The 17,157-nt window shown below is 41.3% G+C and overlaps 1 protein-coding gene across 1 annotated transcript in view; it reads left to right on the plus strand.

The window, feature by feature from the left end:
• The window catches only part of LOC117754516 (hemicentin-2-like), a 541,775-nt gene that overhangs the window by 78,864 nt on the left and 445,754 nt on the right, over positions 1 to 17,157 (plus strand). The window contains exons 15-16 of the mRNA XM_034573444.1: positions 9,870 to 10,130; positions 10,942 to 11,202. Coding sequence (XP_034429335.1) covers positions 9,870 to 10,130; positions 10,942 to 11,202 — 522 coding nt within the window. The remainder of the gene's footprint in view (positions 1 to 9,869; positions 10,131 to 10,941; positions 11,203 to 17,157) is intronic.

The following is a 17,157-nucleotide window of genomic DNA, read 5'->3' on the forward strand; positions in this document are numbered from 1 at the left end:
TGAATTATTATGTATCGTGATTTTATGATTCTTTCTTAAATAAATGTTTTTGGTCTTTTGTTTTCACTCCTTATCTATTTGTTTATTTGTTTTTCAGCAGAATTACACCAGAAAACTAAAAAACGATTTTTCCACAAACTCATCAAATTTGGGCAGGAATCCTGATAAAGGGGCGGAGCCAGGAGCATGTTTGTATCACTTTCTTTATAATTGTGAGACTGATGAAAACAGTCAGGATCATTTAGAGGACTGGTTTCTATGAGTGATTGAACTCTGGTGCAGCTTGATTGAATTTAGGGAGATTGAATTGATGGAGGCTGGCATGTGCACACATAGACACCAAAGGGGGCTTGAGCCACTGCCCTTTTCCTTCCTCGAGAGAAAGTGCCCTTTTTTAAATACATGAATATTATATTCCTGTTTGCGCACAGCTTCCCTGTCAAACAAATATATTGAAATATATTAAAAACATCTAAATATCAGGTGGGGAGATTAGACTAGTCTCTGTACCCTCCCTCCCTCCACGTCTCCTGCACAGAGCTGAGCACTGGAGCTGTGGACATTTCTCCATTCTTAGAAGCATCGCGACTCGGAGTCTCTGTCGGAGTCTGCTTCCTCCTCACTCCTCCTCTGACCTGCGCTCACTTTACACTTTAACATTAAACACCAGCACTGATCACAAGTTATCAGGACACCTACAGGACTGACGTTTACTTTGTGTTGGTTTGATTCGCTTTAGAGTTTATGAGACACATGTTTAAACCTGCGACACAACACGAGACGTGACGTGACACAGTCAGGACATCAGGGTTAAAGTGAGAGAACCATCCGGAGTCATGATCCGACATCATCGATTAATAACTAAATACATGTGGTTATCAGTTTGTGTGAAGAGGGACAGAGACCAACACGCACACGCACACACACACAGAGACACACACACACACACACACACACACACACACACACACACACACACACACACACACACACACACACACACACACACACTCCTGCAGACAGAAGAGTTCCTCCCACAGATTCCGACGTAACACAGTGTTTTAACTTCTTTGTTGCAGAAGAAGCGACGCCCCGTTCATCCAGGAACATAAATATGAATTCAGCAGGTTTTTATAAAGTTCAGTTCTAAATGTGATGATTAGAAAACATCAGAGGATCAAAGTCACTTGTTGACCTGCGGAGTAATGGCCTCAGTGCAGTGGAGCTGCTAAGGGGGGCCAGGTGGGGCCAGGAGGGGCCACCTTGATACAGTAAAGGCAATAATCAGAGTTTGTCCTTTTAAGCTTTAGGTGCAGGACACAAGTCTAAACTGAATGAATGTCCAATCAGTGTGGAGAGCACTGACCACTGTCACAGACTGACTGTTGTAATTGAAAACCCTATTTTGTAAGTTACAGCACAACTGTAAGAACAGTAACAGTCTATAATACTTTTTAAAGCACTTTCTAAATTAAAACTGATTTCATATTTGTCTGACTGATTTTATTAACTGATGAAAAAGCAGCCATGGGACATTGTGGATGTGGAACACTTTGACTTTTAGTTCTCACAATACACCCAGACCACAAAGTTGATCCAAGTTGAAAAAGGTAAGTAAATTAATATACTTCATATTTACTTATTAATTTGACTTTAAAACTGTATTTACAAAATGTTGTCAGATTTGTCCAACTTAAAAACGGCAGGTGAAGTTAACTCTCAAAGTAAAACCAGCTCATCTGATTTAACTGAATAGTTGTGTTTACTCAGGCTACAACCATATAACTGCGTTTCTAAACAAAAACGATCTCTCTCCACGTTCTGCTTGTGCTTTAATGTAGTATCAGACTAATCAGAACAATCAGTTCCAGAGCTGAGGTGGAGTTCATGTGAATTTCACAGTCGGGAACTAATTCTTCTGATTATTCCGACTCCACGTTAACGCACAACCAGAGCACAGTGGGAGGCTCCGCCCATCTAACCCAACAGTCGATAGTTCCTGTGTCGCTCTACTGCTCACGTGCACCTGTGCATGAGCTCATGAAGTCCAGTCTACACAAGTGAACAGTTTTACACGTGTATCAGACAAAACAAGTTTGACTCACATGAGTTGAATCCTTGTGAGAAATGAGTAAAGAACACTAAAGTAATGTAAGTTTGCATAATTATGACCTTTTACAATGTATTGTTATGACCCAGTCTTCATATGGACTGGAGCTGTAAATAAACAGGAACTGACTTCTAACATGAGGTTAAAAGAAAGAATAATTCAACATGATTTTTTAAGTCCAGTCTCAAGAAAGTAAAGAAAGTGTTAGATTCACTGTCAGGCTGCAGAACTACTCTCACTGTTATTTGCATGAAATATATTTGAATAAGTTCACACATGATTTCCAAAATAAAATAACATTTCTTCATTTTAACAAGGGGATTTACTGGTGTTTGTCCGTTCGTGCATGTTAATGATGTAAAGAGGAAGGAAGCCAAGGTCTTAACTGATCTATGATTTCTATCTGTCATCGTGACTGGCTGACAAACATCGTTTCTCAAGGGTGGAATCTAGCTGCTGATGTGGCTGCACCACAGAGACGTGTGAAGCAACGATGGGTTTGAGAGAAGCAGCGAGTTGCTTTGTCATCTTCCTTCTTTCTGTGTCAGGTACATCTACATTTACAGGAAAGCACTTTGTGTTATATCGTGTTTGTATGAAAAGTGTTTGAATAATTGTTCCAGTCTTTGTCATGGTTCCAGCTTCTTAATGTTTGGGGTTTTCCTGCATTTCTCTTAAATTACTTTGAGTAATTGTGAAGTTTTGATCATTGATTGGACAAAACAATTATCTTGAAGATGTCACTTTAGTCTCTGCTCTGCGTAGAGATGATGTTATTCTGAGTTTCTAGATATTGTTATGCCTCAGTGCCGGTGACACCCAGTGACCTCAGGCATCTTGTTTTCAGGTCGTCTCGTTGTCTGATTCTTGTGAACGCAATATCTCAAGATCCCTTTGAGGGAGTTTCTTCAAATCGGGTACAAATGTTCATCACTTGGTTTGGATTAGCAGGTGGGTTAGGGTTAGGGTTAGGGGTTGACTCTCTCTCTCTCTCAAACTGAAACATTCTTTCAAACCAGCAGTCAAGCACTGGGCACACATTCAAAATTTCTCTGGAGGAGTTTTCTAGTTCATCCAACTGTTTATTTCTTTCCTCCCATCTAGACGAAACAAGTCCTTCACACAACAGCGTGAGTGCAGTGAGAGACCAAAAGACAGAGCGCAGGTAAATGAATAGTTTCATTTAAAAGCACTTGATCTCCACTCTTCAAGGCTGCCTCATTAACCGGTGGCGTTCTTGTGATTTGATGAGAAGGGTCAGACCATGAATGTCTTGGGAGGTCATATTCCTTTACTCTAACAAAAAGCTTAAACTCCATGAGGGAGAAACTGACTGGATCTCTTATGCCTCTGTGCCGGCGACAGCCAATGGCCGGAGGCGTTATGTTTACAGGTTGTCCGTCTGTCCGATGGCGACTGTGGAGGTCAAAGGTCAAGGTGACTGTGACCTCCCTAAACCATTTTTAGCCTCATAAACAGATTGAGAGAATCATTTCAAATTTGGCACAAATGTTCACTGACACTCATGAATGACCTGATTGGTCAAAGGTCAAGGCCACAGTGGCCACACCAACATGTTCTGGGCCTTTTGAACATGATATCTCAAATCTGCCTTTAAGGAATTTCTTGAAACTTTGACTCAAAGATGAACAGATTGGATTTTGTCACGATGGTCTCATATGAGGCAAGAAATAAATGTATGAGTATTAAAACTGCACTGGTTGGAGGAGGCGCACAACCGAAGGGCAGTAATTCTAGTTAGGGAGTAAAATGTAAAGTGAATGTTTCATGGTGGTGACACCGGGTTCATCTGTTTAGAAGATGAGCTGGTGACCAGCAGGGAAAAACAGAAAGCTCCAAGGTCACTGCTGCCATCACAGTTTGATTCAGCAGAGTAGGATCAGGCCCACAACAAAGAGAAACTCTCAGAACCCAACAAAGTTAAAGAGTAAGACACAGATTCCTGCCTGATCCCAACTAGTATTTTACTGTACCACCAGATTTCAGCTGCGGCACACACACGACCAGCAGAGCCGCACGATGACGTCCACTACGCCAGCGTCTGCTTCACCCAGAACCGGGCAGATGCCATCTACTCCACCATAGGTTGAGTTCAACCCCAGAGAGAAACTGAGGAAGACAAGGAGGAGGAGGCTGAATACAGCGCTGTTCGATTTGACAGTGCAACAGGGTGAGCAGCTCCACACGTGAACATTTTCATCACTACACTTATTGAGGTTAAAAACTGTGGGTGTGAGTGGTTTATTCTGCCCTTCACAGAACAAGACGTGAAGAAGAGGGGGACGATTCATCTGCAGTGTACAGCACAGTCACCAAACACTGAAGAAACACAACATGAATCTGTTGTTTATATGTGGATTTTACAGCATCACGGAGCCAGAAGAAATAAAACATATAGACATGTGCAGTGTTTGTAAAGGTTTGTTTTCTTTCTTGATGGGTTGGTTAACCCAGATTACAAATTCTCTCACTTCTCACTTTGGAAGCCACGAAAGGTAAAAGTAAGAAAGTTGTTCTTCTTCTCCCATAATTGAAAATATTTCCCAGGCTCAACCAGGTGTAGAGTTAGCCTCAGGTTAGGCTAACGCTAACCGTAATGTATGTTACTGTCAAAATGTTACAAATAACAATAATATTAACTTCCAAATATTATAAATTGTAATTAGTTGTAACTAATATTAGAACAGCTAAAAGATAGGGTTACCAATATTCATTTTCTGGAGGGGGGTTTCAACAACAATATTTTGGATAATGTAAGTACACAAGTCAACAAATATATAGGTCTTGTCCTATTTATAAATCTAATGAAGAATTGTTCCATAATAATATTTAAAGGACTATTGAGGTCGTCAGCTGAGAATCATGAAGCACTTGACATAAAAACTAGGTCAACAAGTTTATTGCTAATAATGTTTCTGAACGATTAAAGTACATCAGTACATTTTGAAGATTTAACAGGAGATTGTTGCAGAAGTGACACCCGCTCATCCAGGAACACAAAAAAGCTTCATGTTATATATTCACGTTTCCATGGTGACATGTCAAACTTTGATGTTTCACCATGAAACAGGAATTTGTTTTAACTCAAATTTACAACGTCTAATCTTCCCTCAACTTCACGTTTGATACTGAATATAAAGATGGACAACATGACAGCTACCCCCAAAGTGAAGCCAAATGATATCTGTCACCCCCTGGTGGCTGGCTGCAGTATTTGTCATAAACCCATCCTCTTCCATGTCAGTGGATGGTACATGGACCAAACAAAAAAATGTCTGTATACAAATCAAATACCTTTTTCTCAAAGATGGTGCCTGTCATTCTTGGTAGTTCTTCTCACACTGGTGCATCTTCAAGTGTTCATTTTTTTTAAATCATTCATATTCAGTCACAGTCATTGTGCACCCTACTGGTCACTGGAAGTAACCCTTGTGTTAATTACCCTTCGGTTTACAAGGAATGTTCATGTCGTGTTCTACTCTTGATATACAGCAGCATAGTGCGTGCAGGGTGTGTTCTCCGGTGCCACATAGTGGACACAGGAAGCATGTACACAGCTGCACACTCCACGCCGGAATTAGCATCTTTCTCAATCGTGCAGTGTCGGACGGTTGAGAAAAGTAAACTGCTGCTTCCACTGGCTGGATCGAGGGGGGGGGGGGGGGGGGGGGGGCAGGCCTGTTCAACGCTGCTTACAGCTTTAGTTGAGGATGATTCAGGTTTGGTGGGAAGAGCCACTAAAGTCGTTTCTCACGCTCTGTTAAATGAAGAAATTCACAGTTTGTACAAACCACAAGTTACTTCTTTGTTTTAGGTTTAATCTAACACCTTCCGGGTCAGCAAGCATGTAAGTGTAAAGAGGAAGGAAGTTGGGTGTGTTAACAGTTTGACTTTCTCAGCCTCTTCTGTGTTGTAGGTAGACGTGTCTGTGATGTGACTGAGTTTCATCTTGTGCACATTATTTATCTGTGGACGTTTTTATTGTTTGAAGTCACAGACGAGAGCAGCAGCTACTATGAGTGTAACTGCAGCAGCGAGTGGATTTGTTGTCCTTCTTCTCACTGTGACAGGTACTGTACGTCTACATTCATGTTTCACTCTATTTTACACTCGGACTTCTGATTCACCTGAAGTGAGTTTGAGAAAGAAAGTAAAAATATAAATGAACCATTCATTATTTTCAGATCATCACCTGTAAAGTGATGCAGAAAGAAAATATATGAATGAATTATCATCAGTATTATTGTTTTCATCTTTGTTTAGAAGTTTCTATCGTCCTGAGCTCAAAATATTAAAGAGTCTGCAACTTATTATTATTATTATTATTATTATTATTATTATTATCATGACTGAGTTCCTCTCCTCTCGATGCAGGAGTTGTCATCAGTGTGTGGAGTCATTAGTTGAAATGCTATGGAATGCTGCTCATGGAAATGTGTTTGTGTGCCGGTGACACCCAGTGACCTCAGGCATCTTGTTTTCAGGTCGTCTCGTTGTCTGATTCTTGTGAACGCAATATCTCAAGATCCCTTTGAGGGAATTTCTTCAAATTTGGTACAAATGTTCATCACTTGGACTCAAAGATGAACTGATGATGTTTTGGTGCTTGAAGGTCAAGGTCACAGTGGCCTCATGAAACATGTTTTGGACTCTCGATCATGATATTTCTAGTCTGCCTTTGGAGAATTTCCTCAAAATTTAAGTGAAAAGATGAACTAATCACATTTCAAAGCTCAAACGTCACAGTGACCTCATATGATTCTGGAAAAAGGAACACAGACTGAAAATGCTCAGGTTGGTGGAGGCATCCTACAGCAGGGTGGTAATTCTAGTTTGTGCTGTGGTTACAGTGGTGCAGGGTGCGAATGGCTGGAGAGTGAGGTGCACTCCTACTCAGATCTGTGCTGTAAAAGGATCGAAGGTGCAAATACACTGCTCCTACTGGCACCCATCCAGAATAGATGACCTTGATGTTGCAGTGGAGCAAACGTACTGGTTTACTAAAGGGCAGGATAGTGAACCTGTGGATCTGAGAGCAGCCTCTGAGTACACAGGGCGTGTGCAGTATCACTGTGGAAACAAGGCCTGCACTCTGACCATCACAGACCTGAGAGAGAGCGACTCGGATGTGTACCAGTTCAGGTTCATAACAAATCAACCGACTGGGAGTTTTACTGGTTCACCTGGAGTCTCCTTGTCTGTCACAGGTAACATTTCAGTTGGAAACAGTGAATCTATGGTTTGTTTATGTGGACAGCTCTGTCTAAAATGATGTGTGTGTTTCTTTACTTACACAGGTGTCCAGGTGATCAGCACAGAATTATCAACTTGCTTGATTGAGGACTGTTCAAGGTCACGTGTGGAGTGTCAAACCAGTTGTCCTCCAACTCCCAGTCTGTCCTACATCTGGTACAAGAACGGAAAAAAAACACAGGAAAAAACATCTTATAACGCCTACTTTTATTCAGCAGACAGCATTTCCTGTGCTGTGAGAGGCCACGAGGATTTCCCCTCTGCTCCAGTGTGTGAGTTTACTTCTTCCAATGACCAATGATGTTCTGCTCTTTTAACCTTCTTAGCTAATACACTGACTAGAGTCCGAAATGGATTTGAGGGCTGATGCAGAGTAAAAGAAAGTCTGACACATCAGCTGACATATCATATATTAAAAGAACATTGTCATTGATTCCTAAGATGTTTGTTATCAAACCTTTATGATAAATATTCTGCAGTTGAACAATGAATTTGAATGACTCCAAACTAGAGTGGCAGTAGTAGTAGAGCACATTCCTCCACCAAGGCCCAACAGTCCATTCAATTCAATCAAGCTGCTCCATATTTCACACTCCTCGATATCACTCCTCTAAATATGTCGGATCTTTTCCCTCAAGATCCATGAATTTGATTCTGGGAAAAAGTGGAAATTTTGAAAAACACGATCTTGCAATGCTAAAGAAAATAAAACTAAAATCCTGGATCTGCACCAAAATCTTTCCAGTAATTGTTGCGTAATTGTGCAACCACACCAACCAGCCAACGGACTGGGGTGAAAACATAACCTCTGGGTGGAGGTGATGAAAGCAAATCACAAATACAACCACATATGTAGAGCTGGAATTCAAAACATCATCGTTTTTACTGTAAAGCTAAATGTAGCATCTTTTCTGCATTGTTTACTTCCTGACATGGGAAACAGCCATCTGTGAATTATTGTTAAATACAGCAGTAAAGATTATAGTTGTCATGGTGATAGTCAAAAGATTTTTGTTTTTCAGGTGTCCGTGGAAATTCATGCGACAGAGTGAATTACATCGACAGGAACATCTGTGCCTTTAAAGGCTCATCAGTGGACATCTCTTGCAGTTACAGCAGTCACTATGATCCTATCACTAAGTCCTGGTTCGTTACTGAGCAGCTGTATCGCCCTCAAGCTGTGGACTTACTCAAAGACCCAGAGTTCACAGATCGTGTTCAGGTCCTTGAACCAGAGCGAGGGCGCTCCACTCTGAGAATAATGAACCTGAGACTGAGCGATTCAGCCCAGTATCGCTTCACATTCAAATCACAGTGGTCTGAATGGGAGAGAAGTTTCCCTGGCACAACTCTGACTGTCACAGGTACTGAGGAACACTAAGTCACTGTGTTGTTCAGTGGTTCTCAAACTGGGGTCCCACAGCTGCTTCTATGTGTGTTTCCTGTTGACAGATCCAGATGTTCAGGTGATCTGGTCTCCGATTGGTCCAACACTGACTTGTCACAGCAGCTGTCTTCTCTCTGGTCGTCCCTCCTTTGTCTGGTACAAGAATGGAAGAGAAATTCACGGGGAAACGTCTCCAACTTTCAGGGGATTCCTTCACCCTGAAAACAGCTATTCCTGTGCTTATGAGCATCACCACTCGTCCCCTGTGTGTGAGTTGACTCCAAAATGTCCCGTGTGGAGACTTGAAAGGTTGAGCCTGGTGATTCTCTATATTTTAATAACTGTGGGGAAAAAAATCCCTTGAAAAGACCAAATCAAACTTTGTTATTAAAGCACTTTTCATATCCAACAGAATATAGACTAAGAGCAATACAGCAAATAAAAAAGATTCTCCCCACCCTTTAGATTTTGCATGTATGTGAACAGGACTCATGCAAATCCCACCCAGTGATTCCCAAGACAGAGGTGACATGTTCAGTTTTGTGAAGTCTGTATTTAATACAAACAGTAATTACTCGGTAAAACTACTAAACACTAAAGGGGGCCTTCCTGTGTCCAAAGGTAAATCAAACACTCTTCTAAAGATGCTGAGAACCAGGGACGGCTGCAAACTATTAAAAGACTATATTCTATAAAGCCACATTCTCATGTAAAGATCTGTTTATATCCTGCAGATGCTCCGAAGGTTCCTTTAGTGCAGCTGAGTCAACCTGGAGACATTCTGAAGGGCAGCTCGGTGTCTCTGACCTGCAGCAGTGATGCTAACCCACCCCCTGCATACGCCTGGTACAAAAAGAACCAGACTTTGCTCAACAGAGCAGCTCAGCTGGTTTTCAGCTCCATCCCGTTGTCTGACTCTGGAGAATATTACTGCACAGCTGAGAATGCGCTGGGGAAGACAGCGTCTAAACGTATCTTAATAAATGTGAAATGTGAGTAAATATTTTGAAATATTCAAAAGCCGAGAGGTTTTGCACATCTTCAAAATTCCAGATGCTGCAACACTCTTCAATTCCATTAACATCCATGTAAATCCAGACGCTCCACAGTCCTCCTCTGTGTCAGTGAGTCCCTCTGGTGAGATCATGGAGGGCAGCTCGGTGACTCTGACCTGCAGCAGTGATGCTAACCCAGCAGCTAATTACACCTGGTACAAGGAGAACCGAACTCTGCTTCAAGGACCAGAGGGCGTTTATCGTCTCTCCTCCATCAGCTCTGGGGACAGCGGGGTCTACTCCTGCAAGTCTGAGAATCAGTACGGACGGATCAACTCCACGTCTCTACACTTAGACGTCCAGTGTGAGTAGAAAACATCCACATATCCATGAAACCCAGCACTGTGACGCATTCTTACAGAAAGTTCCTGGGTCCGCCCCCTTATCTGGATTCACACCAAAGTTCTTCCGTGACCCGTACCTCATCCTACCTTCAAGTTTCATGCTAATCGACTCAGTAGTTTTTGTGTAATCTTGCTTAAAATCAACAACCATCAAACAAACGGACTGGGGTGAAAACATCTGTTGTTGCATAGCTACACTATATGACGTCATTTTCTAAATTCATAGTGACGACATTCCCATCATATGATCATAGATTATTTTTCAGTGTATATAAGCTTCAGGTCGTCTCTATAGTCCTATTAGAGGCAGGAATACAGCAGATAGGCAGTTTTAAGGATGCATGATGTAAATCTCTAACTTCTTTGTGACATTACTTATAAGTCATCTATCCATTATATGATGGGGAATAATGTTCTGATCAGTATATGATTTAGTCTCTCTGCTATTTGTGGAAATATCTTGGAAAATGTGTCTTTTGGGTCAAATCTTTGCTCATCTTGACCTCTGACCTTTGACCGATCAGCTGAAAAGTTAATATTCACTATAATATTCAGTAAGTTTGGTTCATGTGTTGAGTTATTTTGTACATTCACACACACGGGCTGAAAACAAAACCCTCAGTACCTGCTTCTGTCTGTGCTGGCGCCCCGGGTTAATAATGATCATCTATATTTAAGTAGCACTTATCAAAACCAGAGATTGAAAAGTTCTTCACTTTGGTTAATGAATATTTCTGAGTTGATTTCATGATCTTGCATGTTTTACACCAGACGCTCCAAAGCCTCCCTCTGTGTCAGTGAGTCCCTCTGGTGAGATCATGGAGGGCAGCTCGGTGACTCTGACCTGCAGCAGTGATGCTAACCCAGCAGCTAATTACACCTGGTACAAGGAGGACGAGGACTCACCAAAAGCATCAGGACAAATCTTCACCATCACTGATATCATAGCTGAACATGGTGGAAAGTATCAGTGTGAGGCCCAGAACACACAAGGACGTAGTGAGGCCACCTTACATCTGACTGTTGGAGCAGGTGAGTCATGTGAAGTCCTAACACCTTTAAAGGTTCTGGAGCTGTGTATTGACTTTAGCCATTCTTTGTCCTTTACATTTTAAATGTGCAGATATGGGTCGTTTGACTTCTGCCCCATAAATATTCACAGTCAGACCATCAGCAGCACAAAGAGGAATCCACCCAGCATCAGTTAAAACATCCATAAAGCTTTCACCATCCTCAGTAAACTTGAAAGATATTTCCTTCACTGTGCACATTCACGTGACGAGCAAACAGCTCTCAGCAGACAGACAGTGGTGAAAACAAAACCCTGCTCCTGTGCACACGTCACACATACACCTCCCAGCAGGGGGAGCAGTGGCTCATTAACAGTTTAAGAGACACGTCCACAAACAGGCCACTCTGAACAGGGCTCTTCACACGTTTTATTAGGAAGAAACTGTCTTTATATTCAGACAGAACATCGAGACAGGTTTCGCAAACATGACAAAAAGTTCTTTTTGTAAATGTTTCGTCCTGCACCTTTAAGTATTGTGATTTCGTGAAATGATAAAGTAAAAGTTATTTCATCATAGTTTCACCTGGATCATGGAGATCAGCACTCATTGGATCAGCCGCTGCAGTTTTCCTCGCTGTGACTCTCCTCTCCGTGTTCCTACTGATCAGGTGAGCAAATCTGTTCCACTAAAGCTTTGTACGATGAATTCATGAAAATCTGTCCTGTTAAATTAAATCAACTCAATTATTATGTATATTGTTTGTTATTTGGTTCAATTGATCAGAAGAAAGAGAAACTCTCAGCAATCTGCTGATCCTGGGGACAGACTTGACCACAGTGAGCAGGTGAGACACAGTTCAGCGTCCAATCCTTTCAAACGCCACTATTTCTCACGTCAAACCCTTTTCTCTGTCATGTGAAGATTAAAAACTAGTTATTAAAATCACAGTCAAAACTGCCATTGTAAAAATAATCATCTGGTGATTGAATTTCCTTCTGGTAATCTATCCATTGAAGCAAATTGCTGAGTGTTATAATTTTCTGTGCTGTGCGGTTTGTTCAACAGTTTTTGCTGAACTATGACACTTGATGCTGCTCTAAGTTTGTTGATTTGTAACATGTGCTGCTTTAAATCTTGTCAAAGTTTGTGAAAGATTGTATTGATTGGTTCAGATATCTTTAGTGTGGAGCACTGTAATGTGGAGCAGAGCACCATTGGGTGTGGCTGTGTAACACGTTGATTTTGCGTTGTTCTGTCTGAGACTAAGTGTGTGTGAGACTGCTGTTCGTAGTCTGTGTCGTTGGGACAAATAAAGTCAGTGTTGGCTGCGTGTGGATGCAGCTCTATAATTAAAGGTTGATCCACAGAGCAGTCGTGTTCTTTCATATCTGTATTTAGTATGTTGCCCTTTTACGTAAATTTGAGGTAATTGTGTTACGAGTTTGGAGAGATAGCGCTGTGTTGCATTGAGTGTCGGTGAGTAGGGCGCGGTGCATCGGTGAGACGGAGAGTTGTGTACTCGTTGCTGGTCGGAACAAGACTGAGAGAAAGAAGGGAGTTAAGGGGGTGTGGCCTATCCCCCTTCCTTCTCGCTCCTTCTAGTTTCTGTGAGCCTGACTTTTCTTTTTTTAAGTGCCTCTGTGTCTGTAGACCTGCAGTTGTATTAAAGTGTTACACAATTAAATGATACACACTATACACCCAAAATATAGTGCTAAAAGAGTTTTTATCAATGATTTGCTGACAGATAGTTTTGGGGTCTAGGGATTATATTGTGTGTAGCTCGACCTCTAATTAAATGATGTTACACAACTTGTTTCGACCAAACTTGGCTGCAGTACGCGAACATCCAGCTCCCAGATGTAGTCTTATCTGGACACAACCGATGTGAAAGTGCACACAAGTGGCTCACAGACACACTAAGTGAGAAGTTTGTAGTGTTAGTGTTTGGAATTAAACCTGAAGACCTTCCCTCCTTTTGGTTTTTAGTAGAACCACATGTTTCCTGTCCTTGAAACACGTCTGGTGTAGAAGGAGGTGGTTTAAATAAATCAATAGCTGCTATAGTTGGACTCTAACGTTGTCCATACTGCCACATGTCCAAGATTCAAAAGCAAATTTGTGTTTGCAGCGTCTACCCAATGAGTCTGAGGAAAACTGTGACCTTCACTATGCCAGTGTCCACTTCATGAAGAGTCAGACGGATCCTGTCTCCTCCAACGTCGGATCAGCTGAACCCAGCAAACACAAGGAGGCGGAGGAGGTTGCGTACGCTTCTGTCAACTTTCACAGATCTGCCCCGAGGTGAGCAGCTCTTCATTCAGGACCATTATCCTCACTAACACCACAAAACATCATAAACAGAGATATATCCTATAGAAGTCATTTGTTTTTACACTTTCATTTTCTTGTTTTGTTAAAAATGTGTATTTGTTAAAGGAGACATATTCTGCTCATATTCAGTTTGATCATTTTAATTAGTGTTGTGACTTTAAAATGTTTAATGTTCAGAAAACATCACTTTCCTCAGACTGTCTATTGCTGCAGCTCCTCTTTTCAGCCTCTGTCTCAAACACTTGGTTTTAGCTCCTGTCTCTTTAAGCCCCCCCCCTCCTGATAATGCCCATTCTGCTCTGATTGGTCACCCGGCCCACTCTGTTGTGATTGGTTAACCACTTCCTGTGCGTGTCGGAAATCCTCCACTCTCACTTTACGAGGGACACATTCAATCTCAAATCATTTCTTATAGTTTAACTAGCGTTTCCGTGGTGAACGACATGTTTGTTTGAACCCGTGTGCAGCGGGCTCTCGTTTGGTGGGTGTGTCAGAGGTGTTCCCCAATCAGCAGCGACTGTTTTAAAAAGGCAGTGACACAATGGATTCTAAAGTTCTCTACAGATGCTGGTGTTAGAAGCTGCTGTTCCAGACGACGGAAGCAGAGACTGTGACATTCAGCCTGTATTGAAGCATTCAACACGTATTTTAACCCACATCATCTACCTCCGAGATGTTTTCCACGAGAACGTCAAGAATGATCTCCTGCGCTAACATTGTTGCAACACTTCGTAACACAAGGTGTTCAACGCACCACTGTTTATGTTTAAATACTGCTTATGCTACGTTTGCTACAGCCCTGGCTTCTGCCGATGATGCCGAGGTACGGGCGGGACTACTGGTGAGGTGTTTCAGGAGCTTCATGTTTTCCGTGGGGCAGAGGAGCTCGTTTTACCAGGAGAGGAGCTCAGACTTTGGGCTTTTTAACTTTGCAGAACTTTGAAACTCAATATGTCTCCTTTAATGCTACGTCTCCATGACCTCCTGATCATTTATTTGTTTTATCTCCTTTCAGAACCAGAGGTCAGGACACTGGAGAGGATCCAGCTGCATTGTACAGCACAGTCAAAAAACCTCCTGCTGTTTAGACCAACGTCTGGAAATCACCTTAGTCCCGATGGAAATATCTCAACAGCTGCAGGATGGATTTGAATAGAAGTTCATACAACTGTTCATGGTCCCCACAGGATGAATCCTACTTTGGTGACAGTCAGACTCCAGCATCATTGTTGAAGTGAATGTTCAGTTTTAAGTGACTTGTCTTGACAGCTAATGGATAAATTGCCCCGAGGATGAATCCAAACGACTTCGGTGACTCGACTTTTATCTGAAATATATCAGCAACTTGTAGAAGTTGTTAAAAACGCCACATTTAGCCTGAATGAAAAATGTCAAACATTTTATAACTTGCAGCTTCAAACATGAAAATACCTGAGTCAGAGACTTGGACTGAGCTCAAGAGCCGAGATTAGACAAACATCACGGACACAAAAGTGAAAGTTTAATCAGCTCGATTTCTCAAATGTAGATATTTTTTCATGAAGTTTTTCTTAGATATAACATTTTCAGTATCTTTAATCTATTCAAGAGTGACGCAGATCCTAAATGCATTGAGGAATATATTCCCTGTGCAGATCTTTGTAACCCAGACGTCAAAACTTTTAAACAAATTGTATTTATTTTTAAGATTCCTCCACATCCTGTCACCTACTTATATCCTTGTTTTAATTAATAAAAAAACATTTAGTAAAATTATCAGTGCATCTATGGAGACATGGAGCAATATCCTCAGTCCCTTATGCTCACAGGGGAAACCACTTGACTCCAAAGGCAGGTGAAATGGTGTGTGTGTGTGTGTGTGTGTGTGTGTGTGTGTGTGTGTGTGTGTGTGTGTGTGTGTGTGTGTGTGTGTGTGTGTGTGTGTGTGTGTGTGTGTGTCACAACATTTTGAAATCCCATGCAGTCAATGTTTATTTGCGACTGTACCTGGACAATCAAAACCAGTAATGCTGCAGTACTTTGTTTCGACTTTTTTTAAGAAACTAAAATGTTCCTTCAGACCGTTGCTTGCCTTTGTTTCCACGACCTTCTAAAGACCTGGTGAAATTTATGACATTCGCCAATATTTACGAAAAACTACAGCTAAAATAAGCTGTTCCACTTTAGCCCAGCAGGTGGCAGTCATACAGAAGAGCAAAAAAAAACAACCATAATTCAACATAACGCTTTGTCATTGCAGGCACTGTTTACGTTTTCCTAAGGTTATCGTCTATAACGTAAATACTCAGCTCCATGTTGATGTGTTGAAGCACAATGTATATTCAGATAACTGGGGGAAAAAATACTTGACCAATCACAAATGTTCCGGTATTTGGGGATTTTACACTTAATCCCCAGTCTCCTGCCGCCCTGATGCTGAAATTCAATTCTCAGAACATTTTCAGAACTGACGACAGCCTGGGATCAGTTCACCTAAATTCTCCACTTGGTAACAGACGTTCAAGAACAGCTCAGACTGAACATGTTTCCAAAAAAAGAGTTTTGTTTCTGATACTTTTCTGATCTTGAAATCATAGTTGATTATTTTTAAGTATCTTAAAGGTCCAGTGTGTAAGATTTAAGTGAAAATGATCTATTGGCAGAAATTGAATATAAAATAATCCCAGTGATGTGAAGTGATCTCTACGGAGGCAGACATGTTTTTTACAGTAGCCCAAACTGGACAAAAAAGAACAGACACTGATGACTTAGTTAAAAAAGGATATTCTCACATCTCCAGTAATAAGTAATAATATATATATATATATATATATATATATATATATATCAACAGTTTTGAAAACACACAGCACAAACAGTTTAATCTCCTGTTCCGGCTGCATAAAAACTCTGAGTGATGAGCACAGCAAAAATGAAGAAATCACAAATAATAAAAGACCATATTCATTTTTAAAAAAATAAAACTTAATTTAAATGAATTCTTGAGAATAAAAGAAGATGGGAAAAAAAACAAGGAACAAGACAAATCATTTGTCAGTGGATGGGACATGGACCAAACTAAAAAATGTCTGTATACAAATCAAATACCTTTTTCTCAAAGATGGTGCCTGTCATTCTTGGTAGTTCTTCTCACACTGGTGCATCTTCAAGTGTTCATTTTTTTAAATCATTCATATTCAGTCACAGTCATTGTGCCCCCTACTGGTCACTGGAAGTAACCCTTGTGTTAATTACCCTTCGGTTTACAAGGAATGTTCATGTCGTGTTCTACTCTTGATATACAGCAGCATAGTGCGTGCAGGGTGTGTTCTCCGGTGCCACATAGTGGACACAGGAAGCATGTACACAGCTGCACACTCCACGCCGGAATTAGCATCTTTCTCAATCGTGCAGTGTCGGACGGTTGAGAAAAGTAAACCACTGCGTCAACTGGCTGGATCGAGGGGGGGGCAGGCCTGTTCAACGCTGCTTACAGCTTTAGTTGAGGAAGATTCAGGTTTGGTGGGAACAGCCACTATAGTCGTTTCTAACACTCTGTAAAATGAGGAAATTCACAGTTTGTACAAAACACAAGTTACTTCTTTGTTTTAGGTTTAATCTTTCACCATCGGGCTCAGCAAGCATGTAAGTGGAAAGAGGA

This window comes from Hippoglossus hippoglossus, chromosome 1, assembly GCF_009819705.1.
Source record: "Hippoglossus hippoglossus isolate fHipHip1 chromosome 1, fHipHip1.pri, whole genome shotgun sequence".
NCBI lineage: Eukaryota > Metazoa > Chordata > Actinopteri > Pleuronectiformes > Pleuronectidae > Hippoglossus > Hippoglossus hippoglossus.